At 59.6% G+C, this 27,650-nt stretch overlaps 2 protein-coding genes across 5 annotated transcripts; one reads left to right on the forward strand and one right to left on the reverse strand.

Moving 5' to 3' along the window:
• Positions 1-309: 309 nt before the first annotated feature.
• SENP1 (SUMO specific peptidase 1) lies at positions 310-16,683 on the reverse strand. 3 transcript variants are annotated; one of them, XM_083814418.1, is made up of 17 exons: positions 16,559-16,683; positions 15,245-15,374; positions 14,208-14,280; positions 13,925-14,084; positions 12,543-12,702; positions 12,221-12,324; positions 11,895-12,142; positions 11,685-11,739; positions 11,316-11,354; positions 11,138-11,222; positions 10,746-10,892; positions 10,383-10,514; positions 9,783-9,986; positions 8,818-8,897; positions 3,245-3,329; positions 2,738-2,833; positions 310-2,132 (listed from the first exon to the last, which is right to left on the reverse strand). In XM_083814418.1, exons 2-17 carry the CDS (start codon positions 15,356-15,358, stop codon positions 2,070-2,072), a joined length of 1,845 nt encoding a protein of 614 aa, XP_083670544.1. In that variant the 5' UTR covers positions 15,359-15,374; positions 16,559-16,683; the 3' UTR covers positions 310-2,069. The 3 variants fall into 3 exon arrangements, with proteins under 3 accessions (XP_083670544.1, XP_083670546.1, XP_083670545.1); XM_083814420.1 differs by lacking the exon at positions 16,559-16,683 and adding an exon at positions 16,533-16,551; XM_083814419.1 differs by lacking the exon at positions 16,559-16,683 and adding an exon at positions 16,527-16,545.
• Positions 16,684-17,834: 1,151 nt separating this feature from the next.
• On the forward strand, positions 17,835-27,306 carry PFKM (phosphofructokinase, muscle). Of its 2 annotated transcripts, none has more exons than XM_083814426.1 (23): positions 17,835-17,971; positions 19,207-19,305; positions 20,114-20,187; positions 20,285-20,362; positions 20,608-20,797; positions 20,899-21,064; positions 21,146-21,190; positions 21,287-21,395; positions 21,929-22,024; positions 22,128-22,220; positions 22,319-22,444; positions 23,252-23,316; positions 23,921-23,984; positions 24,062-24,208; positions 24,473-24,543; positions 24,636-24,723; positions 24,824-24,976; positions 25,087-25,251; positions 26,051-26,112; positions 26,210-26,321; positions 26,433-26,532; positions 26,659-26,764; positions 26,892-27,306. In XM_083814426.1, the coding sequence occupies exons 2-23, from the start codon at positions 19,215-19,217 to the stop codon at positions 27,037-27,039; spliced, it is 2,349 nt and encodes a 782-aa protein (XP_083670552.1). In that variant the 5' UTR covers positions 17,835-17,971; positions 19,207-19,214; the 3' UTR covers positions 27,040-27,306. The 2 variants fall into 2 exon arrangements, with proteins under 2 accessions (XP_083670552.1, XP_083670551.1); XM_083814425.1 differs by having other exon boundaries at positions 17,876-18,105.
• Positions 27,307-27,650: the final 344 nt, after the last annotated feature.

A 27,650-nucleotide genomic window follows, 5' to 3' on the forward strand; every position in this document is an offset into this window, starting at 1 on the left:
GGGCTGCAAAGGCCTTTTAGCGCTCGCAGCAGCATTAAGGAAGAGAAAGCGCCGGCTGTTTCCTCCCCGTCACGTTGGGTTAGGTGAGAACCACGAGCACTGAACCTCCTCTGTCTTCGGAGAGCCTGAGCCTGCTGAGAGTGATTTATTTTAACTAGAGGGGGAATTATGCAAGCCAGCCGTCCCCGAGCAAGCCCTGGATGCTAACAAAGACACTCCTGCTCCTGGTGCTAGCAGGGCTACGGTTCACAGCTAGTTTTATTTAACAGGGAATCATTACACGCACACAGAGAAAAGATAGCAGTCTGCTTTTTTTTTTTTTTTCCTCAGATCTTTACTTGCAGTAAAAGATAGAAAAAGGTAGTAAATGAACTCAGTATAAAACACACAGAGGGGAGAGGAAGGAGAGGGAAGGATACAAACCAGCCTACAAAGAACACAACGCGGCAGGGGCAAGGGGTAGAAGGGAGAACTTTTGTACAAAACTACTGCTTACAGGTACAGAAAATGTATAAAATGTCACTCCCGATCTGGAGACAAAAATACAAAAGTGGACATTATTTAATTCTTTACTTATACTTAAAAAGGTTATGTACACGAGAGAAAAGAACCAGGGTCAGCTGCTGGGGAAGCCTGTCAAACACTCGCCGCTTCCTCCCACATCGCACTTGAGAATAAATTAAAAGAGCTGAAAGCAGGAGCAAAGCCCCACACGAGCCCAGAGGAATCAGGCGCTCAGGGTAAAATGTTCAGAAGCCTCAAGGGCCCTCAAATCCCAACTGCAGAAGGGGTTAAGCGCTTCTGAATATTTTACTTCTCCCCCCAGCTGACAGGGATGAAGATCGCTCATCCTCGAGGCTCCCGGGAGGCGCACGCTGAACGTACTCGGAGATACCTTTGGAAGCACTTCTCGACTCGATGCCTGCCTTCAATGCAACCTTTGACCTTGTGTCAGCATTCATCCCCCAGGCAAAACATGTGCAAAATATCACGGAGAGAGGAGCGATTCATCCTGCTCAGCTGGGGCTGTCCGCACAAGGACAAAGGTGGCAAGAAGCCGCGGCCCCAGCTCCTGCGAGGAGGCGAAGCCAGGGTGGAAAAAACACAGACTTTGTTCTCTGTCGCTCTGGAAAACGCTTGGAAATATATACAGAACAATTCAACATTGGCTCTACTCTACAGTAAGTCAAACTTGTACCTGATTTCCGTAAACACTTGATGCTAAAGAACCGGGAGACAAATTCCTCAGGCGGAAAAGTGGCTCCGCAAAAACGGGACCAAAGTTCCAACCCCGGAGACCCCCCAGCTCCTGGAGGACGCCCCCCGCCCAGCTCCTGGGGAAGGTGGGCTGTAACCTCAGGAGGTGACAACAGGCAGAGGTTGGGGTGGGCGAGGAAACGCTGGCTTTGGGGACGGAGGGGAGGTGACGCAGGAAAGGACAAAGCAAAAACCACTTTGACCGGTGAAAAGGAGTCGAGTCCCACTTCCCGCTTCCTCCCAGCGACTGCTGGCCCAGCCCTCTGCGGGATATCCGTGCTGGTGTTCAAGCAGGGCCGCCTCCGTGGGCAAACCCTCCCAACATCCACCCCCGACCACATTTTTGCCCACCCCCAACCCACCTACAAGCCCCCTGGGTGCAGAGCAGAGCTCTCCCAGCGTGCCGAGCATCCAGAACCACCTAAGTGCTTTCTCCTCCCCTGCAATCCCCTGCCCCGAGAGTCACGCCGTCGGCACAAAGCTGGCCGCAAAGGGCTGAAAAAGCAGAAAAAAGAAAAGTTCCTCCGGTGGCCAAAGCTGCCCCCCTCAAGTCTCAGCACCTGAAATTGCTTGTAAAAATAGGTCTCGGAAATACAAAAAAAAAAAAAGGCAAGTGTGCTTCTGAGCATTTCTATTGCGCATTGGTCCGTGAATGGTGTTTTATCAAAAATATCATACAAGAGTTCGTTTGCTGTTTCTTTGACTGAAGCCCTGGGCAGATCCACGCTGCCGTGGCTCAAGACTGCTGAGCTGGGCAAATCTGGGCACTTCTGATACAATCTCACAGGGAAGCAGCTTTCGGCACAGCGTCATCAGAGCAGCTTGCGGTGCAGGATCTCCCAGGCCATTCGCTTTCGGAAATAGGGCATGTGTTGCTTTGGGGGTGGGGAAGAGAGAAAAGAAAGAAAAGGCACATCAGCGTGTCTTCCACTACGGGACCACGCGTCTAACAGCCGCCCTCCTGGGTGCAGCCTTTCTGGGGGGACGTTTCCTTTCAGATTATTTAAAACAGTACAGCGAACAAGAAGAGGGGATTTAGGTGATAACATAGCTTTTTTGACATTCTCTAAGCAAAATAGTAAAATAATCACGCATGGGATACCACACGGAGGCTGACACCGTTAGGTAACCTCAAAATTTCATTGGATTCAGGCCACAATGCCCTGCTTTCATTGCAACTATGACTGGGTCCTGTTAGGGGTTTGTGAGCTATCACCAACCCCATCAGTGACGTGCCCCATGCATTTCAGCATAACAGAAGGCCCGAGGATGGCTTCTGAGGAATTTTGCACGGTATAAAGAACTGCCCCAGTGCCTTGTGTCAGCTTGACTCCAAGGAACGTCATCACGAGCCCCGCAGAGGAGCCTTAAACCAATGGAGAAGGGAGCAAAGGGCACTTGGAAGAACGAGAATGTGCACGAGTGTCACAAACCCGTGCCTCTCCCCGGAGCACGAGCAGCACAGCAGGGTAGGGTTTACCTGCGTGAAGTTGATGGGTTTGTCTTTGGTAATGCAGTCGGCGTATTTGCAGGCAAACATCCCGCAGTCGCTGCCGTTCATCTGCTGTGGGATCTCCTTCAACAAGGGGACACAAACCCAGGCGTCATTCCCCGAGGAGCCAGACCCCACGTGTCAGCTCAAAGAAGCGAGGAGCCTCTCCCAAACGAGCCCTAACGAAGCGTGGAGGGGTGAATGCCCACACAAGCAAGGGGAGCTGAGGGCGAGCGGGTGGGCAAGCCTCGTGCAGCAGGACTCGAGGTGGCACTGCGGCACCCCCTGGCCTCCCTCCCTGCTTCCACGCAGGGCTGGATGGGAATCTGCAGCAGAGCAGCCTGCCACCGAAGCCCTGTGATTTGCTCACCCCCTAGAGTTACCACGAGAACACGTCCACCAGAAAAACCAGCCAGGAAAGGTGCATCCAGGCCAGGAACAAAAGCAAGGACCAAGCCAGATCCCTTCTCCGCACCTCAGACTGTCCAAACCCACCTGACTCTTCTTGCTCAGCAACGACCAGCCATTAGTGTCGAATTCTTTCCTTTTCTTGTCAAGACTTTCCTGTTTTAAGTATTGCCTGTAGGAACGAGAGAACAAAAAAGCTTACTTAGAGGAACAGGGAAAGCCAGCCAGTACACTATATGTCAGTTTACCTAAAGTGTCCTCTGCCATGTTTGCAGAATTAATGCAAAATGGAAGTCCAATATTTTCTTCTCGGTACTGGCCATTTTAAAAAGGGCTCTATAGACCCAGGCTTTGAGGCAGCCAAAATAAGGACCAAGCAGAACCTAAAAACCCATCCAAAATAAGTACCTGCCAAGCGGAGAGTCAATACCACAAACAAACCAGCGAGCACAAATCTAATTCATCAGAAAGTGACTCACGGCAGAGAAAAGCTCGGCAGCCACTGGGCTGCCTCAGACTCCAGCCAGCGGAGCGTTATACTCGAGAGGAGACGTCAGAGACAGCCTCCGACAGCGGCCTGTGAATCGGAGCCTCTTGTCTTCAGAGGATCTTACTTAGCATAAACATAAGACAGCAGCAAACGTGTCAGAACCGTAACAGCATCCCAGCAGCTCCCAAACAGTCGCCCTGTGTGCAGAGCACCAAACACACATCGCGGAGCTCCTCTGCAGGCTGGCAGCAGGTCCGACACGCTGGCAGATCTTCTCCCAGAGCTCTTCACCTGGGATTCCCTTCCAGTACTGACCTGAGTCTTCCCTACCACGGCAGGAGAGATCGAGAGCGCTTTCGAGGAGAGGCAAAGTGGGGAAGATGAGCCCAGTGGCCCTGATCTTCTCCAGTAATTTCCAAGAATGGGGGGAAGAGGGGAGGTGGCCGCGGGCAACGCCACACCGCAGCCCGCTCTGAAACGGTTTGACAGGACGTGACTCGAGCAGGGAACACAAGCAGGAGGAGCCAGCCGTGTCGGGGGGATGTCAAATACCTTCTGGAAGCCTTCAGCAGAGGAAGAAGAGCCCCACTGCTAGCCCCACTCCTGTTCCTAGAAGTGGAGAACAAGGAAAGCTCACGGGTACTGTTGCACCTCCTCTGCCCAAAGCAGCTTCCACCAGATTGGCCTAAATTACACCCACTGGACGAACAGAAAAAGCGTGGTTTTGTTTTTCCTTAAATGCCTCTGGGCTAAGAGCTCTGCCTCTCTGAAGACATTAAGAAACTCTCCAAGACAATGCACAAAGCGTACCCAGATAACTGCCATGGTTTTTTCCCTTGCAGATACGAACGCCTTAAGCCATTTCCTTTACTGGGAAGTACGGAAAGGGGGGCTCAGGAGGGGCACCGACACAAAGGTTGGCTTGAGGGAGCCCAAGGAGACTCCGTTGATGGGCCCAAGGTGTTCCTCAGGGCCAGAACGGAGGCCCCGGCACTGGCTGCGGCTGCCATTAGGCGGCGTTCAGCTCTGCAGACACCCTCCATTCATCTCGGTTACCAAAAGGACTGAGAAGATCTACAGAAACCATCTCCTTCGCGCCTGGCATCTTCTCGGAACAGTTTGAGGACTCTTCTCGCTGCTGTGGCTGCGATCAGACGGCTTGGAAAGGAGAAGCAGAGGATTAGATGCTGCTGGCTCGAGCGGAGGGGTCAAGAGAGCACCTGGCATGGCAAGAGGCGGGTTTGGCCGGCGGCGCGTGGAGACGTGCCATCTCCCAGCAATCTGATCCACAAAGGCTTGGCTAAAAAGCATCTTGCCATTGGTAAACGCCAAAAAGAGATGGGAGAAGGGGGTGAAGCGACCTGCAGACAAGCCCAGAAGACACGCGGTGCCACCCCGGTGCCAACCAGGGGATATTCACCATCACAGCTCCAAACAAGCAAAAAGAATTAAAACTTCAGGCGAGGTAGAGAAAAGCTCCCCCGGACCTGGGTGACGGAGGACAGCCAGTGACGTCCGAAGACGTGGAGCACCCAGGGACAGGCCCCTGCCAAATTTAACGCAACTGCCGTGAAACGCGCGCGTCCTCGGGGGTCAGGGGGCTGCCGTCTGCTCAGCGCCCCCGACTCTCCTGGGCTGCGGGGTCCCCCAACGCACCGGGGCTGCTGAACGACGCGCAAGAAACGGCAGCAGAGCCACGCAGCAGGCTCTGAACACGGAGCCAGCCCCTTTCTAGTGATCGCATCTCTAGAAAACGGCCAGAAGTAAGGCTTTGCTGGGTGTTAAAAGTGCCGAGGAAGGGAGCCTCCCTTCTGGCAATCCCCCCGAGACCAGATCGGGTCCAGACAAGCGTTTTCTATCAGCCTTCATTAGCCGGACACACGCTCCGAGCCCAGTTTCCCAGCACAGGGGCTGCTGGCTGCCAGCAGCTGCTGTAATTGCTCTTGGGAAGCTCTCTGCTCGGCTGCTTTGACTCCGCTGCAGTTTGGACGAGACAACCTCAGCGGGGGGCAAATCCCACAACAGAACAACTTTCACTGAGCGTGCGACGTCTCCGCATCTCGTCTCCAAGAAAAAAAAAACCAAACCCTAAGGGATGGAGGAGAAACTCCTCGCGACTCGTTCATACTAAGGCTGAGCTGCCTATCCGCACCGCGATACGAGCACGGTGCAAACAGGAATTAACAGCCTCGTTTCAGCCGCCAAGAACAAAAAGCCCGGCGACTACTGCCTGCCACAGAACCCACTCGAGTTCCCAGCTGAAAGAGGAGCAGCGCAGCATGGCCCGCTCCGCTTGCGGGTGGCAGGCAGGGAGCGAAGCAGCACGGATAAATAAAGGGATGCTTCGTAAAAGGAGCAGGGACGAGCCACCACGCAATGCTGCTGCTCTGCACACACGGAGCAGGGAGGGATGCAAGCACGAGACCCCGTCTGGCAGCGGGAAGAAGCCGGTGACGTTTGAACACGGGCTGAGCTTCAGCACCTGCAGCTTCACCTGCAGCTGTCACAAGCCACAGCTCCAACGCTGACAGGCACGCGGCAGCCAGGACTTCGACAGCAATGTAGCAGGCACGCGGATCAGCGAGCATCACCTGCACGGTGTGAGAAATACAGCGCCGGTCCTGCCTAGGTGACACTCTGAATGATTTTTTTTTAAGGAGAATTGGGGGAAAAAAATGCCTTGACTTCCAACTGTGAGACAGCTTCAGGAGGCGGAACTTAATTGTGCCACGCAAACTTCGTCAGGACCTCGAGAAGAGAAGTTTGACACGGTTTTTAAGCATAATTACTTGCCAAATCGGAAAGCAACATGCCTGACGCCCCCCATCAAATACCGAGGGCTTTTCACCTCATTTTCCGAAATCCAGAAACGGATTTTTGCCCTCCACAGCTTACACGCGCAAAAACCTGAGCAGGCGCCTCGAGGAACTGTTGAAATCAACAGCACGCTGCTAAATGCCTGAAAGCCTTGAAGCAAAGGGCATGCGAAGGTGAGCACTTGGAGTGCTGCCGCGAGCAGGAAGATAAGAACATTTCCCAGGCACGATTAGCGTCGCGCGCTCCGTGCCTTAAGCCTTCCTCCGGCCCTGGTACACCAGAACCGAGCTTTTAGCAAACTGTGACAGGTTTACGCCCGCTCCGGAACAGACACCCAGCGGAGCCGGGACGCCGAGCGCCGTGCTCCCAAGGAGAAACCCCCACAAAGCAGGGGCACTCCTCTCAAAATCCTCTCCAGGTCTCGCAACCGAGCCGTGCGAAAGCCCAGACACTGAAAACAAAGCGCAGCAGCCAGGCCAGCTCCCGGACTACAAACATCTGCGGTCCCTATCACGCCCAGCGGCCGTTGTATTTCACCAGATTCCCTCCTCGTAAGACGTGGCTAATTACAGACACTCACCACCTTTAGGAAGCTCTAAAGATTGAAAGCATGAAAGGGTCACTAACCATGAATAGGACCTCCGTCCCTTCTTCCCGGTGTGATCCTCCCACTGCATTCAACCAATAAAAGCCTCCTAAAAGGAAACAGAGGGAAAACAATTACGTCCAGGGCAACAGTGACCTGAAATCCCGGGTCTCTACCACTCGTCCTGCACCTCGTGTCCTCTGGCGCTCTCTACAACCAAATCTGGGGACCTGCTTCCTCATCCCAGACCCCTAAACGAACTACAGACGGGACTCCTGGGTCCCCCGCGCACCTCCCAGGTGCTTCACTTCACCAGACGTCCCTGCTTTCTTCCTCGGAACCAAAGAAATTCAGGCTGAAAGGAGCCGATTTCACCCAGACCATCCCTGCCCCGAGGCAGGCCAGCTCTGCTCACACCATCCTCGGAGGAACTTTGCACACGGAGGCAGACGCAACGCAGCGAAGCTGAGACAGCTCCAAGCCGTTTCTAAAGATGCCACACATCTCCTTTCCGTTTCCTCCCTTTAAACCAACACCACAACGCCGTGGAAAAGGGGAAACGGCTATTTTAGCAGTTATTTAAACGAGCCCAGCACGCGCAGAGCACCTGAGCTGAAAAAGGCACTAAGCAGACTGGAAATGATTAAGCGGCATTTGTCTCCTGTCTGCCTTTATCATCGTTAACATTCCTCGACTGCATGAGTGGCACCTCGGCTGACAGGCTCAGCCTCGCGCCAGAAGGCTCGGGATCAGGTTCCCAAGTCAGCGCCGGAGCAAAGGCGAGACGAGAAACAGAACCGAAGGACGACCCGGGGTCAGCGACGTGGGCTCGCGACTGCGTTTCGTTAAGTCGCTCTGGAATCCGATTTGCATCGGCCCGGCGGCCCTACGTGACAAGGTGCCTCAGGGAAGAGGCGTTTCCTGCTCCCCGGGGAGAAGGGGCTCGTTTTTATCGCATTCCTGGAGCTCCTTCCAAACGCGGGACAAGAGAGCGTCAAGCTGGCCGGTTCTAGATGAGGCAGGCACGCTCCCCTCTTCGACAAGAGGTCGGGAGGGCCTGCAGACAGCTCCACTCCCTCCCCACAGCACTGCTCGGGAGGGTGAAAGCAAAACTTCTCTGTGGCTTGAGCCCAGGAAGAACGGCTTCCACCAGCTCCCTTTGGAGGCTCCGTATGCCCCGCGAAGTCCCGGTGGAGCTCAGTACAGAAGAGACCTGGGCAAACCTTCATCCACATCCCGATGCAAGACTCTCCCGCACTCTGCGGGTACCCCCGCGCTCTCCAGAAACTCCTCCTCGGAACGGAGAGCCGAGTTACCGAGCTGTTCCTCGCCACAAGCAGGAAAAGCCTTCGCGGCCAGGAGACGCCGCTCCTCCAAGCGGCTGCAGGACAAGCGAGGGACCCCCGGTCCTCAGGGTCTGAGGGGCCGCTCTCCTTCTAAAGATGACGCCCAAGAAGACTGGGGAAGCTCCAAGCCCTTAACAGAACGGGTCGGAAACCTGCTTATGCCTACGAAGGTAACACCAGCCTCACTAAAGGATCCTCTGGGACGAGGAGGCAGAGCATCCGCACGGGACTCTGCTGCGGACCGACTTTGCGCTGCGTGAGCAGCGGGTGGTGAAACACAAAGCCAGGACGTTCCCAAAACTGCCCCTCTCGGGGCGCACGGCGGGGCTGTTCCCACCGCAGGGCTGTCGCTTTGCGACCAGAGCAAAGCGAGAAGCCGCCTGGTTTTTAAACGGGCACAGCTCAAACAAGCGTTACTCACAACAGTATCCTGCAGGCCTCGCTGTTTATTCCGCCCATGGAGTCGTAGTAGGTGATGGTTTTTTTCCTGAAGTCTACAACCTACACAAAGAGAGGTTCGTTAGTGAGGCAAAAGACAAGGAGCTCGTCTCCTCGCCAGGACGCACGCTTTGCCAATCTAAGCCTTGCTAAAAGGCAGCTCAGACCATTTCACAGCAGCAAAAGATTTCTGAGGGCTTCCACCTTCCTTCCTTGGCACACCACAGCCCTCCCCAAACTCCCCCTTGCCGCCGCGTTATTTAAGCCCTCAAATCTCTAAATCAGGCTCTCCTCAGAGCACCCCGGTGAAACACAAGCGCGCTGTTATCTCTATTGTTAAAGCCGCAGACGCGGGGATACGTTTACAGAAGGCTTTGCTCCACCTGACGTCTGCAGCCTGGGCTGTTCTTTGGGGCCCCTCGCTCCATTTTCTCATCCTCGCCCACCTCACTGCCTCGCCGGGCAGCTCACCAACACTCCCAGGGCTGAAGCAGAGCGGGCTGAAAGGCCACGCGTCATCTGGTCCCGCTCGGGGGCCAGGACAAGGGACGCAGCAGGTCAGGGGCAGGAGGTGGAGAAAGCTGCGCGGTATCGTTCGCCTAGATCTTCCTGAAACGATCCCGTGGCAGCGCCTCTAAAGGCGAGCTTGTGGGAACGTGGAAATGAGATCTTTCTCCAGAGAATAAGGTAGCCTAACGTGAACTTCACAGTTATCTGCTTTTTTCTTTTTTTCTGAGACTGTTTAAAGACTAAAAGACACCAAAAAGCTACAGCCAGCTTTTTACTCACTTCAGATCTTGCTTTTAGCCACAAAATTCCAACCTCCCCCACACAAACACCTGACAACTGCCTCTCTCAAGAGCCAGGACATTTTTGATTCAACCACAGGTGAGTTTCTAGGACGGTCTGCTCCAGCTACGGTCTGTCGCGAACAACAAAAGCACTCACTGCGAGGCACCAGTGCACTCCCAGATGAATAGGCACCAGGAGGAGATCCACGGAGAAGATATCTACTTTCTTAGTCCACCTTTTCACGGCTTGGTACCCCGCTGTTTTTAATTTGGTAAAGAAGAAAGTGTTGAACGCGTGAACTGTCGGCAAGCCCTTTTCTTTGCTCCGCTCCATCAGCAAATTCATGTAGAAATTAATTATCTGGGAAAGAAAAAGCAAGAGTAGCTAAGAAATTACTTTTGCCTCCACCGTCACTCCGCAGACCTGTCTCTGAGGGGATTTACAATAGCTCAAAAGCCCTGAAACCTACAAAAAAAAACAGAAATATTGAAGTGCACAGACCCCTAACATTAAGATTTACATTTTATCCCCTGATCACGTCCCACTGGCAGTCCCACTCATCCCAATATTATTTTTTCAAGTGCCTGTTCTACGCAGGGATTTCCTCCACGGATTAATCACCCCAGAGCGTGAAGCACAGCCCACGTGTCCTGCTCTCTCTGACTTCCTCAGGCAAGAAGGCAGATATTTGCTCACTTGAACCTACTTCTAATTGCCAAAGGACAAGGCCTCGATGGCGCAGGGTAGACTCCTCACCTCATCGTTGAGCCAGTTCAGATTGTTGAGGGTCTGAATGTCCTTCCGAGTGATTGTTAACCGAAAAGCTTCGCTGAGGACCTCGTCCTGGTTCCCACCTCGGAACACGTTCTTGATTTCCTTTTCCATTTCCTACAGGGAGGACACAAACAGCATTGGAAGGGGAACTCCTGCTATTCCCATCGCAAAGGCTACATTAAAACCCACATTTGCTCTTTGCTCCTCATAAACTGGCTACAAAACACATGAGAAAAGGGAACAGCTACCTGTGCCTATGCACAGACCTCAAGAAACGATATTTGTATTTACAACTGTTATACGCACAAATGTCTGATTTCGTTCGCCAGACCCACGCAGGTTTACCTCGGTGATTTCAGGGAATTCCTCTTCGCCATCAGCTGATTTAGCATCCTCTTTCTCTTCTGGGACCACAGTGACGGGGATTTCCTTCTCGAGGGGTACTCGAAGATTCAAATCCACCAGATCCTGCACCGAGTGTTCCTGCAGCCGCTGCGGAAGAAACCTTCAGATCAGACAGCACCCAAGGGAGCCACCTCTCTGGGGCTTGCGAGGAAGCTACGGTAGCATTTAGCCTGGCCGCGGGACTACTGAGAGCCTTGCCACGGCAAGGAGAAGCAGCAAAGACACCGGACCCACAGGAGCAGATTTTTGCCATTTTTCTATTCCCAATCTGCCTTCTGCTCCGTGCTTCGACATTCTGACTTGGGCTGTTTGCTCAGTAACCGTTCTCTTACCTGGCTCTGCAGCTGGAGGGCCAGAGCTTTCTGTTCTTCAATTTGCCGCCACCTCTCCCGAGCTCGTGAATCATAGACGCTAGTCCTGAGAAGCAGAGTTTATTTGAGCAATTCAGTATTTATTCCTACACACGTCTGCGCTCACGACAGGAAAACAAAGCAGAAAACTTCTACTTACAATTCTTTGATCCACAGCTCTGCCTGGAAGAACGGGGGGCTAGAAAAGGGGAGAAGGACACGTGTAAGTGCTCTCCTGTACGTGGAAAATAACTACCTGAAAACTGATTTGCAAGAAATATCCCAAGATATCCCTATTCCAAGAGGGGTAAGAGCTACAGACAGATCTGACAGTGATGTGCAGCCAGGTCTCCAAAAAGAGGTTAAGGCATCACCCTGCAGTTCCTCTATCTATGGCAAACTGCTCTGTCTTGGTAAAACATCCAGTCACCTTCTTTCTACTCTGCAATCTCACCTCTCAGCGAAACCAAAAAATTTAGAGTGAATTCCCCCCCCCCGCTTCCTCCGGATGCCATCTCCAGCCTCTTACCTTGGAGCTGGGGTTCTGGAATCCTTTACCTTGAGCAAAATGACAGAGTCTGACCCTAAAGAGAAAAAGATTACGGAACGTTGTTATCCTCACGATCACTGCCGCCTTCCCCAACTGCTGCAGAAGTCCAAACACGGAGAGGGAGGGAAAAAGTGGTTTTGCCATTTATTCTTTTTTTTTGATCGCTCGTTTGCCGCTGTTGGATTTTACCTTCAGACTGCGTGTTAGATGCTGGTACGTTTTCTTGGTGCTGCTGGGCTGTGGAGTTCGGGGACTCGAAGATACTGGGGGAATAGCTGGGTGGGGAGTAGAGCGGAGCTTTGTGTGACGGCTGCTCCGGTGCTCCAAGAATGCTGGTTGTGGAACTGGCTGGTGCGACGCTGTGAGCTTCAAAGAGCTTTGAGTTCTTGCTGGGAGTTTCTTTCACCATAGTTTTACTGGAATTTGAACACCTGGACCTAGGCACAGAAATAAAGTAAGTTCCCAGAGAATCCACACGGTACCACGCGCTGGCGAAGAGCACTTTACATACTCACAGGTTGAAGGGGAATAGCGACGAAGGCTTGGATGTGGAGAATTGTTTTCCCGTGACCATCTGGAGCAACTGCCTGTAGATCTCTCGCTCTTCCTCCCGAACAGTCTGCAGGGAAACAAGCAGAGCGCTCTAGCCAACGTGATTCAAACAGCGACACCGCGCACACTGAGCAGGCACACGCAGGTACTCGTGGAAGTGGAAATTTTACTGGTGCAAGCACATCCGGAGACCCTCAAGAGTTCACCCATCAGCCGCAACCCAACTGACCGCAACTCGAAGCCCAGACCCGAGGCCAGCTTCTGGCTCCCGGCCTTTCCCTTTACCTCTTCCGCCGTGCTGATGAACCGCCGCGGCGTTTTCTTTGGGCTGAGCAGGCTGCGGCGGCACGGGCCGCTCCAGGAAGGGCTCTGGGCGGGCTTGATGGGGAAGGCCGACGCGTGGCAGTGGTGGTTCGACTTTCCTACAAAGCTGTTGGACGTCCCGCTGCGAGGAGAGAAGGAAGAGGGCTCCTTTCACTTCACGCTTGTTTCACTCTGGGACCTCGTTTCTCCCTCCATCCCCCGAACCAGTCAAGGACCAGGCTACCCAATTTTGGTCAGGAACCAGCTCTAAGAACGCGGACGAGACACCACCTCGAAGCTGCAGCCCAGCCCTACCGGCTCGACCTGAAAGCGCTGCTGCCAGCGCTTGATGCCGGCAGGTGGCACTGCGAGGCCGGGGAAGCCCAGCCTGCAAACCCCGGGCGAGACCTTCCCGCCAGATCCCACAGCTCCCCTCTTCCATCCGCGTCCACAAAATGGCTGAACCCGGCCTCCAGGCACAGACACCGCTCTTTTATTTTATTTTTTTCCCCTTTTTACACGAGCGGATGCTCTCCCTTCACCCTGCCTCTCCCCGCTCCCACGGCTCACCGGGCAGCCCGTTAAAAATACGAGGGCTGATTGGGAATTCCTCCCGTTTAATTTAATTTTACGCGCTGCAACCAAGCGTTCTCCATTACAGGGATTTTCCAGAGGAACGAGACTTGCACCGGCCCGGAGGCACCACCCTACCAAAGGAGCTAACGGGTGCGTTTTCGGCACAAAACCCCACGCTTGCTGCTTCTCTCCCGGCCTCCCGACGGTGTAACTGCTCCCACTCCCACCTGGGCGCTCCCAGAACTCTGAGGTTCCTCCCAAAACCACCGCTTCCCTCTTCCACCGCACCCGCTGAGCCCCACGAAGAGGTGCCAGGCTGCGGCAGGTCGAAGCCGTCGTGCCGCTCCTGCTCTTCTCATCACGCCTCCAGCGGAGCGGCCAGAAGAGGTCCCCTTGGCCGGTCAAAGCCCAACCAGCTCTTTTTCCCCCCCCAAAAAATCGCAGCATCCCACCTTCCTCCATCCTAAACGGCCCTGTCAGGGTGCTTGCAAGACACCTGGGCTTCTGCACGGGCTCAGCACCAGCCTCTCACGTTACCTTCGATGAGAGCGAGGTGATAACGCACCACGCGCCGTTTCCGCTCTCAGAAGCGGCGCCTGCACCCTTCCGGAAGCACCTTTATGGGGCGGGTTAAAAACAACCGAAAGGCCCCGAAATCACCGGGCCGACCCCGCCCGCCGACCACCAACTCGAGCCCCGAACTCGCTCCGTAGTACCGCCGGCAGGCTGCGAGGTGGGAAACTCCCACCCCGTGGGCAGAGCTGGGCGCGGAGCGGCCCCGCACGCACCTGGGGATTTTGCGAGCCTCGAGGTAGGAGCCGCGGCTTGCCCGGGGCTTCGGCGGTGCGGAGCCCAGGGCGGGCACCAAGCCCCTCCACTGCCCGTTGGCGCTGGGCCCAAAGCCTCGAGGCTCTCCCGCTGTCCGGTAGGTCTCAGGGCACGGGACTTCTGCGGGGAGGGGGAGAAACAGAGGAGTAAGGAGCCGCATCTTCCTCCCCACGCTGCTGCGGAGAAGGAACGGGCGAAAAAAAATAATGAAAAAACACGTTCCGAGGCCAAAAGCCGTCTTACCCGGTCTGTAATTGAGCGCGCACGAGGCATTTCCAGCAGGGCACACGAAGCCACCGATCTTGTTGGGTAAAAACTGCAGGGAGAGACGGCAGCTTTTCATCAGGAAAAAAAAGCACGGCTCGGAATTTAAACCCCCGGGGTGCGAGAGGACCACGGAGCGACGCGACGACAAGCGGCTGCCCCTCTCCCTCCTCCGCTTACAAACCGCTATAACTTCTTATGAACAGCTAGAAGCACCCCTGCTGTTGCCAAAGGAATAAAATGGGTGCGTACGCTGGCCTGACGGGGCAGCACCTCCTTGTGAGGGTGCTACCTGCCCTCCCGCCCCCACTAAAACCCCCTCTGCCAGGCGCAATCCCACTTTTAACGAAGAGGGGAAGGACCAGCTTCGTTTTCATCTCGTTAAAGGACAAAACCCAGCTTTGGGGCCGCGCTGGCGCTTCCGATCTGTCGGGACAGGACGGCCCCATGTGTGAGACGAGCGGCCCTGGGCCCAGCTTTGCCTCCGGCGGCTCGGGCGAGGATTTCGCCAGCTAAATTCCGGTTACGTGCGCCGGGAGCCAGCGGCGCGCTCGGGAAGCGCCGGGTGTTACCCCCCCCACGGGGCGCTTTGTATACCCGCAGGGTTTGGAGCGGAACAGCGCGGCTCGGCTGGAAGGGACCCCCAAAAATTGAGCCCCTCCCCGGCCTCCTCGGGGCCACCCAGAAGCCGAAGCGTGGCGCTGAGCAAGCGGGCGCAGGGCATCGACCCCAAGGGGGTCGCCTCCCAGCCCCACGTCCCCCAGGCTGCACAACCCGAGCCTCCTGGCCTCTCCTCCAGCCCCCGTCCCAGCCTCGCTGCCCTCCTCCCGTCCCGAACGCCCTTTTTACGTCTCAGAGCCCAGAACCGGGCGCGGGACGCTCGCGGTGAGGCTGAGCAGCGCTTGAGGCACCCCAAAAGGGCCCAGAGAGAAGCGGGAGTCCCAAAGCTCGGGGGGGGGAGCCCCAAAGGGTCGCGTGGTGGTGGTGGGGAAACGGGGACAAGGCTGGTGACAAACCTTGGCGTCGGGCTGGCCGAGCGCGTCCCGCAGGCCGGCGCGGGGCTGCGGGGGGAAGGCCTTGAAGAGCGAGCTGTGGTTCGGGCGCGCGGTGTCCCTGGTCTCCATCCTCATCGGGTCCCGGCAGCGGCTGGGGAGGGGGGAAGAGGGGGCGTCAGCCTCGGGGGGGCCGGGGCTGAGCTCGGGTCTGCTCAGGGGAATAAAAGGGAATGGGGGGGGGCAGTTCGGACCCCGAGGGATGTGCTCAGGTCTGCTCAGGGGAATAAAAAGTAACGGGGGGGGGGTGGATCAGACCCCAAAAGATGTGCTCGGGTTTCCTTATGGAAGTAAAAGGTAATGGGGAGGGTGGTAATGGGGGGGGTGGAACGGACCCCGAGGGATGTGCTCGGGTCTGCTCAGGGGAATAAAAGGGAACGGGGGGGGGGGAGAACCGGACCCCAGTAGATGTGCTCGGGTTTCCTAATGGAAATAAAAGGTAATGGGGGGGGTGGATCAGGCCCTGATGGACGTGCTCGAGTCTGCTTAGGGGAATAAAAGGGAACGGGAGGGGCGGGTTGGACCCCAGTGGATGTGTTTAGGGGAATAAAGGGTAACGGGGGGGCGAATGGATTGGATCCAAACAGATAGAGACTGGGGGGGGGGGGGGGGGGGGGGAAATCAGGGTGGGGACCGGGGGGAGAACCAGGGGGTGAGAGCCAGGGGGTGAGGGGGGGACCAGAGGAGGGCACCGGGAGTGGCTGGAACGGGAACCAGGACAGAAAGCGGGGGGGGGGAACCGGTGGGATGGGGGAACGGGGGGGCAGAACCGGGGGAACTGCGGGGGGACCGAGTGGGTAAACTAGGGGGGGGGAGGGGGGGGGAAGCGGGAGGAGGGCTCGGGAGGTCCGGCAGGGACCGGGGTTTGGGGGGGCGGGAACCGGAGGGGGAACCTGGGGGGGGGGGGAGGAGGAGGGAAACCTGAGGGGGGGACCTGGGAGAAAGAACCGGGGGGGGGGGGAAGGGACTGGGGGGTGAACGGGGGAGGGGGAGAACCAGGGATGGGGAGGGTGAACGGGGGCGAGGGGGGGGGGAGACCGGGGGCCCTCCCGCCAGCCCCGGCCGCTCCCCGCCGCCCAGCCCCGGGTGCTCCCGCCCAAGGGGGGGGTCCGGGTAAAACGGCGGCGCCCCCGAGCGGGTGCTGAGGGAGCGGCCGGGGCCCGCTCCCCGCGGCGGCACCGGGGAGGCGCCGCAGCCCCTCCCGGCCCCCCCCTCCCCCATCCCACCCGCTCCGGGCCCCCCTCACCGGTACCGGTACCGGGCCCCTCCCGCCCTCACCGGAAGCGGAAGCGGCCCCGGGGGCGCCCGCGCGCCTCTCCCAGGCTCGGCGGCGGCGGCGGCTGCCGGCAACGAGGCGGGCGGAAGCGGACGTTGGCGCCGCCGGAAGTGACGCCGGCTGCGGGAGGGGGGGAGCGGGAGGGAGATGGAGGGGGGGAGGGGAGGGCGCCCCCTGGCGGCGGGGAGGTCCCGGGGGGCGGGGGGGGCCTGGGGGGGGCGGGGGGGGCCGGGGGGGGGCTGAGGGGGGCGGGGGGGGTCCATTGGGGAGGGGGTGCCCTGAGGGGGGGGCTCCTGGGGGGGGGCTATGGGGGGCGAGGGGTGTCTGAGGGGTCCTGGGGGGGGTTGGGGGGGGTAGGGGGGGCCTGGGGGGGGCTGAGAGGGGCTGGGGGGGCAGGGGGGGCCTGGGGGGGGCTGAGGGGGGTCCATTGGGGAGGGGGGGCCCTGAGGGGGGGGCTCCTGGGGGGGGCTATGGGGGGCGAGGGGTGCCTGAGGGGGCCTGGGGGGGGTGGGGGGGGGCTGGGGGGGGCTGAGGGGGCCTGGGGGGGTCTGAGGGGGTCCATTGGGGGAGGGGGGGGCCCTGAGGGGGGACTATGGGGGGGCTATGGGGGGGCGGGGGGGTCTGGGAGAGGTGTCCTGGGGGGGTCTATGGGGAGGGGGGGGTCCAGGGGGTTATTGGGGGCGGGGGGAGCAGGGGGGGGTTGGGGTGGGGGTCCTGGGGGGGTCAATGGGGGGGGAGGCAAGGGGTTATTGGGGGTGGGGGAAGCAGGGGTGGTCTGGGGGGGTGTCCTGGGGAGAGCAAAGGGGGGCTATAGGGGAGGGCAGTGGGGGTCTATGGGGGGGGGGGTCCTGGGGAGGGGGCTATGGGGGGAGGCCTGTTGGGGGTCAATGGGGGCCTATGGGGGGGTATCGGGGGGGGAGGACGTAGGGGGGCCATTGAGTGGGGGCAGTGTGGGCTTATTGGGGGGGGATCCTGGAGGGTAGAATCCATTGGGGGAGGCCTATGGGGTGTCCATAGGGGGCAGCCACTGGGGATCTGTGGGGGGTGCCCTGGGGGGGGGGGGACAGGCCATGGTGGGTCTGGGGGGGGCTATGAGCACAGCATGGGGCGTCTATGGGGGGGGCAACGGGGGACACCCCATGGGGGGGGCACCCTATGGGGGAGCCCCCTGTGGAGCAGCGTCACCCTACAGGGTGGCACCCGAGCGGGGGGGGGGGACAGGGAGGGCCCCACATGGTCGATCCCATTACAAAGGGCCCCCCCCCGCGGGAGATCCCCTTGCAGCCGATCCCGTTACGGCCGATCCCGTTATAGCCGATCCCGTTATAGCCGATCCCGTTATAGCCGATCCCCGCGGCCGATCCCATGACAGCCGCTCCGGTTACAGCGGATCCCCGCGGCCGATCCCGTTACAGGTGATCCCCTTACGGCCGACCCCCGCGGGCCATGGGGGCTCTCCCCGAGCTCTCCCCCGAGGCCGCCCGGCTCCTGGCCTCGGCTGCGCTCGGCCTCGCTGCCCTCCTCGTCCTCCTCACCCTCCTGCTGCCAGGTCAGAGCCCTGGGACCAGCGAGGGGACAGGGACTGGGACCAGCGAGGGGACAGGGACTGGGACCAGTAAGGGAGCAGGGACTGGGGCCAGTGAGGGGACAGGGACTGGGACCAGTAAGGGGACAGGGACTGGGGCCAGTAAGGGAGCAGGGACTGGGGCCAGTAAGGGAATAGAGCCCAGGACCAGTAAGGGAACGGGGATTGGGACCAGTGAGGGAACAGGGACTGGGACCAGTGAGGGGACAGGGACTGGGGCCAGTAAGGGAATAGAGCCCAGGACCAGTAAGGGAATAGAGCCCAGGACCAGTAAGGGAACAGGGATTGGGACCAGTAAGGGAACAGGGACTGGGACCAGTGAGGGAACAGCGACTGGGACCAGTGTGGGAACAGGGACTGGGACCAGTAAGGGAACAGGGATTGGGACCAGTAGGGGAACAGGGACTGGGACCAGTGAGGGAACAGGGATTGGGACCAGTGAGGGAACAGGGACTGGGACCAGTGAGGGAACAGGGACTGGGACCAGTGAGGGAACAGGGACTGGGACCAGTGCAGGAACAGGGACTGGGACAATCAAGGAGGTCAGACTGGGGTCAGCAGGGAATAGAGACTGGGACCAGTAAGGAGGGCAGCCAGGGACCAGCAAAGGAACAGAGACTGGGACCAGCAGGACCCCTCCCCTGGGACACAACGCCCCCCCGCCCCCAGACCCCCACCCCCACGGGGTGCCCCCCCACGCCTCAGTTTCCCCCCCAAACCTCCCCATTTTTACGCCAGGCTGCCGGAAACAACAACAACAACAACATTTCGCATCAAAACAACCCCAGAGGTGGCACTTGGGGGCGGGGGGGGGCGTTGGGGACAACCCAGGGCCACGTCGCCCCCCCAACCCCGTGCCACCCCCCCCCCCCCAGTGGCTGGGGGCCGCCCCTCCCTCCCTCCCGGTGCCCGATTTAGGGGCTGACGCGGGGCCCGCTGTCACTTCGCCGCGTGACACCGGGGCCGCGCTCGGTGCCTCTCCGCCGCCGCCGAGCCCCCGAGCTGCCCCCCCGCCCCCCCCCCCCCAAGAAGTTCGGTTTTTGCCCCATTTCCCTCTTTTTTCAGCCAAGAAGATGGCGCAGCCGCCGAAGGCCTGCGTGCAGACGGAGAACCTGGGCGCCGGCAAAGCCATCGCCGTCCTCACCTCCGGGGGGGACGCGCAGGGTAAGGACGGGATGGGGGCCCCCCCCCCAAAAAAAACCCACCCCGCTCGGGCTGTTTGGGGATAAACCATGCTAAAACGGGGCAAAACAGGCTAAAAACGGGGCTTGCACGGGCCTGGCTCTTGCGGCTCGTCGCTCGTTGTGTTTCCCAGGTGGTTTTTGGGGGGTCCTCGCGGGCTGGTGGGGGGCAGGAGGGTTTATTTCAGCCGGAGCTCGGGGGCGACGTGCCGAGAACGGTCTGCGATAACGGTTTCCAGTGATTTCCAGTCCTGGTTTGGTGTAAATCGCAGTAATTTGCGCTAATTGCCCAGCACGAGGCCGCAATAAGCCCCGGTGCTGCCAGCAGCCCCGGCAGGGACGTCCGCCGAGGTCCCCGCACCGGGGACACGCAGCACGGGGTGGCCGAGGGCAGGAAGCCGAAACCCGGGGGGTTTTTCGGGCAGCGGGATTGCCCGAAACCGCCCAGATTGAGCCCGATCCTTGCCGCCTGCCCGCGAAGGGGGCCTCATCCAGGCCGGGGGGGGGCTCTGCTTTGCTTCAGCGCCACCGCGGCGTGCCACCAGCTGTCCCCGACACCGGCGTCACGCGGCCCGGGCGCCGCTAAATGTCAGCGGGGCAAAAATAACCCGCAGCTGCGGGGCCGGCTCCCTGACGGCCTGGGGGGGGTGTGGGGGCAGAAAAACAAACCGGGAGCTTTGCGAGCTCAGGGTCGGGGTTGGGGGGGGGACGACGACGGACAGCGCGATGGCTTTAGGGGCTCCCCCCGGCCCGGGTTTGGGGACGGCGGTGCCATTCTCCTCTCGCCGCAGGCATGAACGCGGCCGTCCGCGCCGTGGTGCGGGTGGGCATTTACACGGGCGCCAGAGTCTACTTCGTGCACGAGGTTGGTGCTCCCCCCCCCACCGTATCCCATCCCCGAACCCCCCCCCCAAACCCCCATGGGGACCCCAAATCACCTCCGCCCTCTCCCCCCGTTGCAGGGCTACCAGGGGCTGGTGGACGGCGGGGACAACATCAAGGAGGCCACCTGGGAGAGCGTCTCCATGATGCTGCAGCTGGTGAGCTGGGGGGGCTGGGGGGACACCGGGGGGGGGGCACGACGGTGTGTCCCCCCCCTGACCTTCTCAGCTGTAACCCAACGCCACGGGGGCGAAGGGCCGAGCCCGAAAATAACCCGAAACCGGAGCCGCCCGCTGGCGCCCGCGCGGCGGGGAGCACGGCGCCCGTTTTCGGGGTGCCGGTGCCCGTTTTTTAACGATGATTTTTTTTTTGTTGTTTTTTTGGGGGGGTGGGCGCCCCCCAGGGCGGCACGGTCATCGGCAGCGCCCGGTGCCAGGATTTCCGGACTCGTGAGGGGCGCCTGAAAGCCGCCCGCAACCTGGTGAAGCGCGGCATCACCAACCTCTGCGTCATCGGCGGCGATGGCAGCCTCACCGGTGCCGACACCTTCCGCGCCGAGTGGAGCAGCCTCCTGGCCGAGCTGCTGAAGACAGGTACAGCCCCCCCCCCCCCAAAAAAAAATTTCCCCCCGTTGGGCTTTCAGCACCTTCCTTGAAGCGCGTTTTGCACAAAAATGTGGTTTTCCCTCTTTCAGGGGGGATCACGGCGGACGAGGCGAAGAAGTCGAGCTACCTGAACATCGTGGGCATGGTGGGCTCCATCGACAACGACTTCTGCGGCACCGACATGACCATCGGCACCGACTCAGCGCTGCACCGCATCATGGAGATCGTGGACGCCATCACCACCACGGCCCAGAGGTGACACGGGGACGGCCCCGGCCCCGCGCCCGGCTCCCCGCTCCTTCCCCGCCGCGTAACCGGGCCCCGCGTCTCTCGCAGCCACCAGCGGACGTTTGTGCTGGAAGTGATGGGTCGGCACTGCGGGTACGTCCCCACGCTGCCTCCGGGAGCTGGATCCCGATGAAAAACGGGGAAAAAGCCCCGAACGGACTCTTTTTCTGCCCCCCCCCCTCCCCCCAGCTACCTGGCTCTCATCACCTCCCTGGCCTGCGGCGCCGACTGGGTCTTCATCCCCGAGTCCCCCCCCGAGGATGACTGGGAGGACCACTTGTGCCGGAGGCTGACGGAGGTAGGGCGGGCTCTCGGGGGTGCCACCTGCCCGTCCCTGTCCCCATCCCTGTCCTCATCCCCATCCCTATCTCTATCCCCATCCCTGTCCCCTTCCTTGATCCTATTCCATACCTTTTCCTGTCCTTGTCCCCATCCCCGTTTTGTCCCTGTCCCTGTCCCTATCCCTATCCAACCCCATCCGTTTTGTCCCCATCTCCATCCCTGTCCGTGTTTGGTCCCCATCCTTGTTCCAGGAACACCTGCCTGTCCCCATCCCCATCCCCGTCCCCATCCCCGTTCCCATCCCCGTCCCCATCCCCATCCCCGTCCCCATCCCCATCCCCATCCCCATCCCCATCCCCATCCCCATCCCCATCCCCATCCCCATCCCCATCCCCATCCCTATTCTGACCCCATCCCCATCCCATCCCTGTTCCTGTCCTTGCCTCCCTCCCCGTTCCCATCCCTATTTCGTCCCCATCTCTGTCCCCATCCTGGTCCATGTCCCCGTCCCCATCCCCATCCCCCTCCTCACCTCCACCTCTCCCCCAGACCCGCCTGGGCGGCTCGAGGCTGAACATCATCATCGTGGCCGAGGGCGCCATCGACAAGCAAGGCAAGCCCATCACCTCCGACGACATCAAAAACGTAAGCGGGATGGCGGGAACCCCATTTCCGCACCCATTTTTGGTCCCGGGGTGGGGGGGGAGGCTGGGCGCCCCGTCCCTGAGCCAAACCCGCTGTCTTGCAGCTGGTGGTGAAGCGTTTGGGCTATGACACCCGGGTCACCATCCTGGGCCACGTGCAGCGCGGCGGGACGCCCTCCGCTTTCGACCGTGTCCTGGTAGGTGGCTCCGTCCCCCCGTCCTGTGCCGGTGCCAGCTGAGCGGGGCCGCGGTGACGTCCCCGTCCCCGTCCCCATCCCCGCCCCTGTCCCCCCAGGGCAGCCGCATGGGTGTGGAAGCCGTCATGGCCCTGCTGGAGGCGACCCCCGAGACCCCCGCCTGCGTCGTCAGCCTCTCGGGCAACCAGGCCGTGCGCCTGCCCCTGATGGAGTGCGTGCAGGTGGTGAGTGGGGGACGGGGACACGGAGCAGCTCGGGCTGCTGCCACGCAAACCTGCCTGGGTGCAATGCGAACCCGGCCAGCACGGTGCAAACCCATCCAGCACGGTGCAAACCCATCCGGCACGGTGCAAACCCATCCAGCACGGTGCAAACCCGTCTGGCACGGTGCAAACCCATCCGGCACGGTGCAAACCCATCCAGTGCACTGCAAACCCATCCAGCGTGGTGCAAACCCATCTGGCACGGTGCAAACTCATCTCGTATGGGGCAAAAAGAATCCCTGGCATGGTGCAAACCCATCTGGTATGGGACAAAAACATCCAGCACAGTGCAAACCCATTTGGCATGGTGCAAAACCATCCCTGGCACAGTGCAAACTCCTCTGGTATGGGGCAAAAACATCCAACACAGTGCAAACCCATTTGGTATTGTGCAAAACTATCCCTGGCATGGTGCAAACCCATCTGGTATGGGGTAAAAATGTCCAGCACAGTGCAAACCCATTTGGCATGGTACAAAACCATCCCTGGCACAGTGCAAACGCATCCGGCATGGTGCAAAACCATCCCTGGCACGGTGCAAACCCACCTGGTATGGGGTAAAAACGTCCAGCACAGTGCAAACCCACTTGGTATTGTGCAAAACCATCCCTGGCACGGTGCAAACCCAGCCGGTGTAGTGCAAATCTGGCCAGAGTGATGCAAAACCATCCAGCGTGGTGCAAACCCAGCCGGCACGATGCAAAACCCACCCGGTGTGGCACAAACCCATCGGCACGGCACAAACCCGCCCCCCTCCGCTCCCCGCAGACCAAAGACGTGACGACGGCGATGAACGAGAGGCGCTTCGACGATGCCCTGAAGCTGCGGGGCCGGTGAGCACCCACGGCACGTCCCTCGGTGGGGACGCGGGGCCCTGCCCATCCCCGGCGCTCCCTCAACTCCCTCTCTTTTATTTCATTTTATTTTATTTTATTTCATTTTATTTTTTATTTTATTTTGATTTTTATTTTATTTTAATTTTTATTTTATTTTATTTCATTTTATTTTTTATTTTATTTTAATTTTTATTTTATTTTATTTTATTTTATTTTATTTCATTTCATTTCATTTTTATTTTATTTTATTTTATTTTTTATTTCATTTTATTTTTTATTTCATTTTATTTTTTATTTTATTTTAATTTTTATTTTATTTTATTTCATTTTATTTATTTTATTTTATTTTATTTCATTTTATTTTTATTTTATTTTATTTTTTGTTTCATTTTATTTTATTTTATTTCATTTTATTTTTTATTTTATTTTATTTTATTTTATCTTATTTTATATTTTATGTTATTTTATTTTGTTTCATATTTTATATTTTACGTTATTTTATTTTATCTTATATTTTACTTTATTTTATCTTATTTCATATTTTATTTTATATTTTATTTTACTTTATTTTATTCTAATTTAATCTATTCTACTTCTGCAGGAGTTTCCAAAATAACTGGAACGTCTACAAGCTGCTGGCGCACATCCGCCCGCCCTCCACCAAGGTAAGGCGTCGCGGAGGGGGCAGCGGGGGCACCCTGAGCCCCCCCCAGACCATTTTCTCCCCCCCCCCCCCCCCCAGAGCGGCTACACGCTGGCCGTGCTCAACGTGGGCGCCCCGGCGGCCGGCATGAACGCGGCCGTGCGCTCCACCGTGAGGATCGGCCTCATCCACGGGCACCGCATGCTGGCGGTGCACGACGGCTTCGAGGGGCTCGCTTTTGGGAAGGTGCGTGGGGTTTTGGGGGGGGGAGGGGGAGCGGGGGGGGGAAAGGGGGCGCAAGGAGGGAAGGGGGGTGCACGGCGCGAGGGTGCAGCCCCCCAGGGATGGGGCTCCCCCCGCAGCCTTGCCCGGGGGCACCCCGATATCAATGCCCTACCTGCACGGTGAGCTCGGTGCGCCCCAAAACTCTCCTCCCCCTGCTTCTTCTTCCTCTCCCCCCCCCCCCCAATTTTTGCGTTTGGCTTTTTTCCGCCCCCCTCACGCTGCCAGGTGGAAGAGATCAGCTGGGAGAGGGTCGGCGGCTGGACGGGTCTGGGTGGCTCCAAGCTGGGGACGAAGAGGTAACGCCGCCCCGCGGAAACCGGGGTGCGGGGGCCCAGGCGGAGCCCCCCCCCCGGAGGTTTTACTCCCCCCCCCTCCACGCTTCGGCCAGGACCTTGCCCAAGAAATACTTCGAGGAAATCAGCGCCAACATCAGCAGCTTCGGCATCCACGGGCTGATCATCATCGGGGGCTTCGAGGTGAGCGGGGCGGCGGTGGGCCGGGGTTGGGGGGGCAGCTCCTGGCGCCCGTGCCCTCAATTTTGGCTGCCCCCCCCCCCCACACCCCCCCTTTCCCAAGGCCTTCACGGGCAGCCTGGAGATGATGGAGGGGAGGGCCAAGTTCGAGGAGCTCTGCATCCCGCTCTGCGTCATCCCCGCCACCGTCTCCAACAACGTCCCCGGCTCCGACTTCAGCATCGGCGCTGACACCGCCCTCAACACCATCACCACGGTGCGGCACCCAGCCCCCTGCTTTCCCCCGTTAATTAATCAGACGCCCCGTTAATTAAATGCCCTCCCCCCGTCCCCCCACGATGGAAATGCCTTCTTGCCGCCCCGCAGACCTGCGACCGCATCAAGCAGTCGGCGGCGGGCACCAAGCGGCGCGTGTTCATCATCGAGACGATGGGCGGCTACTGCGGGTACCTGGCCACGCTGGCGGGGCTGGCGGGGGGCGCCGACGCCGCCTACATCTACGAGGAGCACTTCAGCATCCGTGATCTGCAGGTGGGGGTCCCGTCCCCCCCCCCCGCCCCGGCACGCAGCCCCCCACCCCCCCGGGCACTGCGGCGGGGCCGGGGCTGCCTTTGTCCTCGGTGGTGTGCCCCAAACGGAGCCTCGCTGGAGGGGTGGGGGCTGCCTTGATCCCTGTGTACCCCAAAACTGAGCCTCGTTTTAGGGGTGGGGGCTGCCTTGATCCCTGTGTACCCCAAAACTGAGCCTCGTTTTAGGGGTGGGGGCTGCCTTGATCCCTGTGTACCCCAAAAATGAGCCTCGTTTTAGGGGTGGGGGCTGCCTTGATCCCTGTGTACCCCAAAAATGAGCCTCGTTTTAGGGGTGGGGGCTGTCTTGATCCCTGTGTACCCCAAAAATGAGCCTCGTTTTAGGGGTGCGGGCTGCCTTTATCCCTGCCCGTGTCCCCCCCAAACAGAGCCTCATTTTAGGGGGTGGGGGCTGCCTTTATCCATGCCTGTGTCCCCCAAAACTGAGCCTCGTTTTAGGGGTGGGGGCTGCCTTGATCCCTGTGTACCCCAAAACTCAGCTTCATTTTAGGGGTGGGGGCTGCCTTGATCCCTGCCCATGTCCCCCCCAAACTGAGCCTCATTTTAGGGGGGGGTCTGCTTTTATCCTTGCCCACATCACCCCCAATCTGAGCCTCATTTTAGGGGCGGGGGCTGCCTTTATCCCTGCTCACGTCCCCCCTCCCCAGCCAAGCACCACGGCAGGAACAGGGGCACCCCATTAATCCCCCCCCCCCCCGTGCTTCCAACACCCACGCCCCGCCCGGCTTTTCCCCGGCCCCCAGATCAACGTGGAGCATTTAACCGAAAAAATGAAGACGACGGTGAAGCGGGGGCTGGTGCTCAGGTAAGGACGAGGCCGGGGGGGGTGCCACCGGGCCCCGTGCCCTCGAGCTGCCCCCCCCCCGCCCCCGCCCCGAGCCCGGCCCCATCTCCTCGCGCAGGAACGAGCGCTGCAACGAGAACTACACCACCGACTTCATCTACAACCTCTACTCCGAGGAGGGGAAGGGCATCTTCGACTGCCGCAAGAACGTGCTGGGGCACATGCAGCAGGTACGGCTGTGCCCCAAACCTTCCCCCCCCCCAAGAGGGGCTGGAGCCCCCCCCCCCAGGACGCGGCTCTCCCCGCCCTGCCCCGTCACCCGGTGCCGTTTCTCCCCGCAGGGCGGCACCCCGACCCCCTTCGACAGGAATTTCGGCACTAAAATGGGCGCCAAGGCGGTGGCCTGGATCACCGGGAAGATCAAGGAGTGCTCCCGGCACGGTGGGTCCCGGGAAGGGGGGGGGGTCCCGGGCATCAGAGAGAAACCAAACCCCCCTGCACGCGTGCTCGGGGGTCTCGGGGAGGGGGGCGCAAGACGCTGAGCCTGCTGCTGCCCCCCCGTTGCAGGTCGCATCTTCGCCAACACGGCCGACTCGGCGTGCCTGCTGGGCATGCGCAAGCGCAGCCTCGTCTTCCAGCCCGTCACCGAGCTCAAGGAGCAAACGGACTTCGAGTAGGTGCCCCCCCCCGCCCCGCAGCCCCCCGGGGGCTGGGGAGGAGGAGGAGGAGGAGGAGGAGGAGGAGGAAGGCTGCGGGACGGGAGCGCAGCCAGGGTTCACGCCGCCCTCTCCCCCCCGCAGGCACCGCATCCCCAAGGAGCAGTGGTGGCTGAAGCTGCGCCCCATCCTGAAGATCCTGGCCAAGTACAACATCGAGCTGGACACCTCGGAGAAGGCGCACCTGGAGCACGTCAGGCAGAAGAGGATCTCCCTCGAGTCCAACATCTGAGGGGCGCCGGGGGCGGGGGGGGAACGGGGACGACCCCGCGCAGCTTTCCCGCAGCTGGGGGTGTCCTCGGGGTAAACTGGGGCTGGCTTAGACCCAGCCCGGTGGCTTTGCGACCGGCGCAGCGCTTCCCGAGCGGCTCCCGGCCCGGCGGGACGCGGCGCTGCCCTGAGAGCGAGGGCCGTGTCCCCAGGGCAGCGCTTTAGTTCTGGATTCCCAATTAAGACGCTTCAATAAAAGCGGCGCCGCTCACGGCGCCGGCAAACACGCGTCGCGCTCGCAGCCTCCGGCACTCGCCCGTGGGTGGAGGGAAACGCGGCTCCCTCGGGGCTCCCCCGCCTTGTTCGGCCCCGCAGCCTCGTTCCCAGCACGACGGGGAGGATTTAAAGCATTAAAATCTTCTTTTCTCCCCCCCCCCCGACGTTTCTCCCGTTGCAGCCATCGCCCAGGTTCACCTTTCTCACCTCCCCCTGGGCGCCCGTCGCAGCTCTCCCGGAGGATCCCCGGGTGACGACGCGGTGCCAAAACCCAGCACGGGAGCATCGCGGCTGGCACCACCCCCCCAGGACCCCACCCCGCCGCATGCCCCCCACCCCAAAAAATCCCCAGAGGAG

The sequence above is a fragment of the Anser anser genome, assembly GCF_964211835.1.
Source record: "Anser anser genome assembly, chromosome: 30".
Lineage (NCBI taxonomy): Eukaryota > Metazoa > Chordata > Aves > Anseriformes > Anatidae > Anser > Anser anser.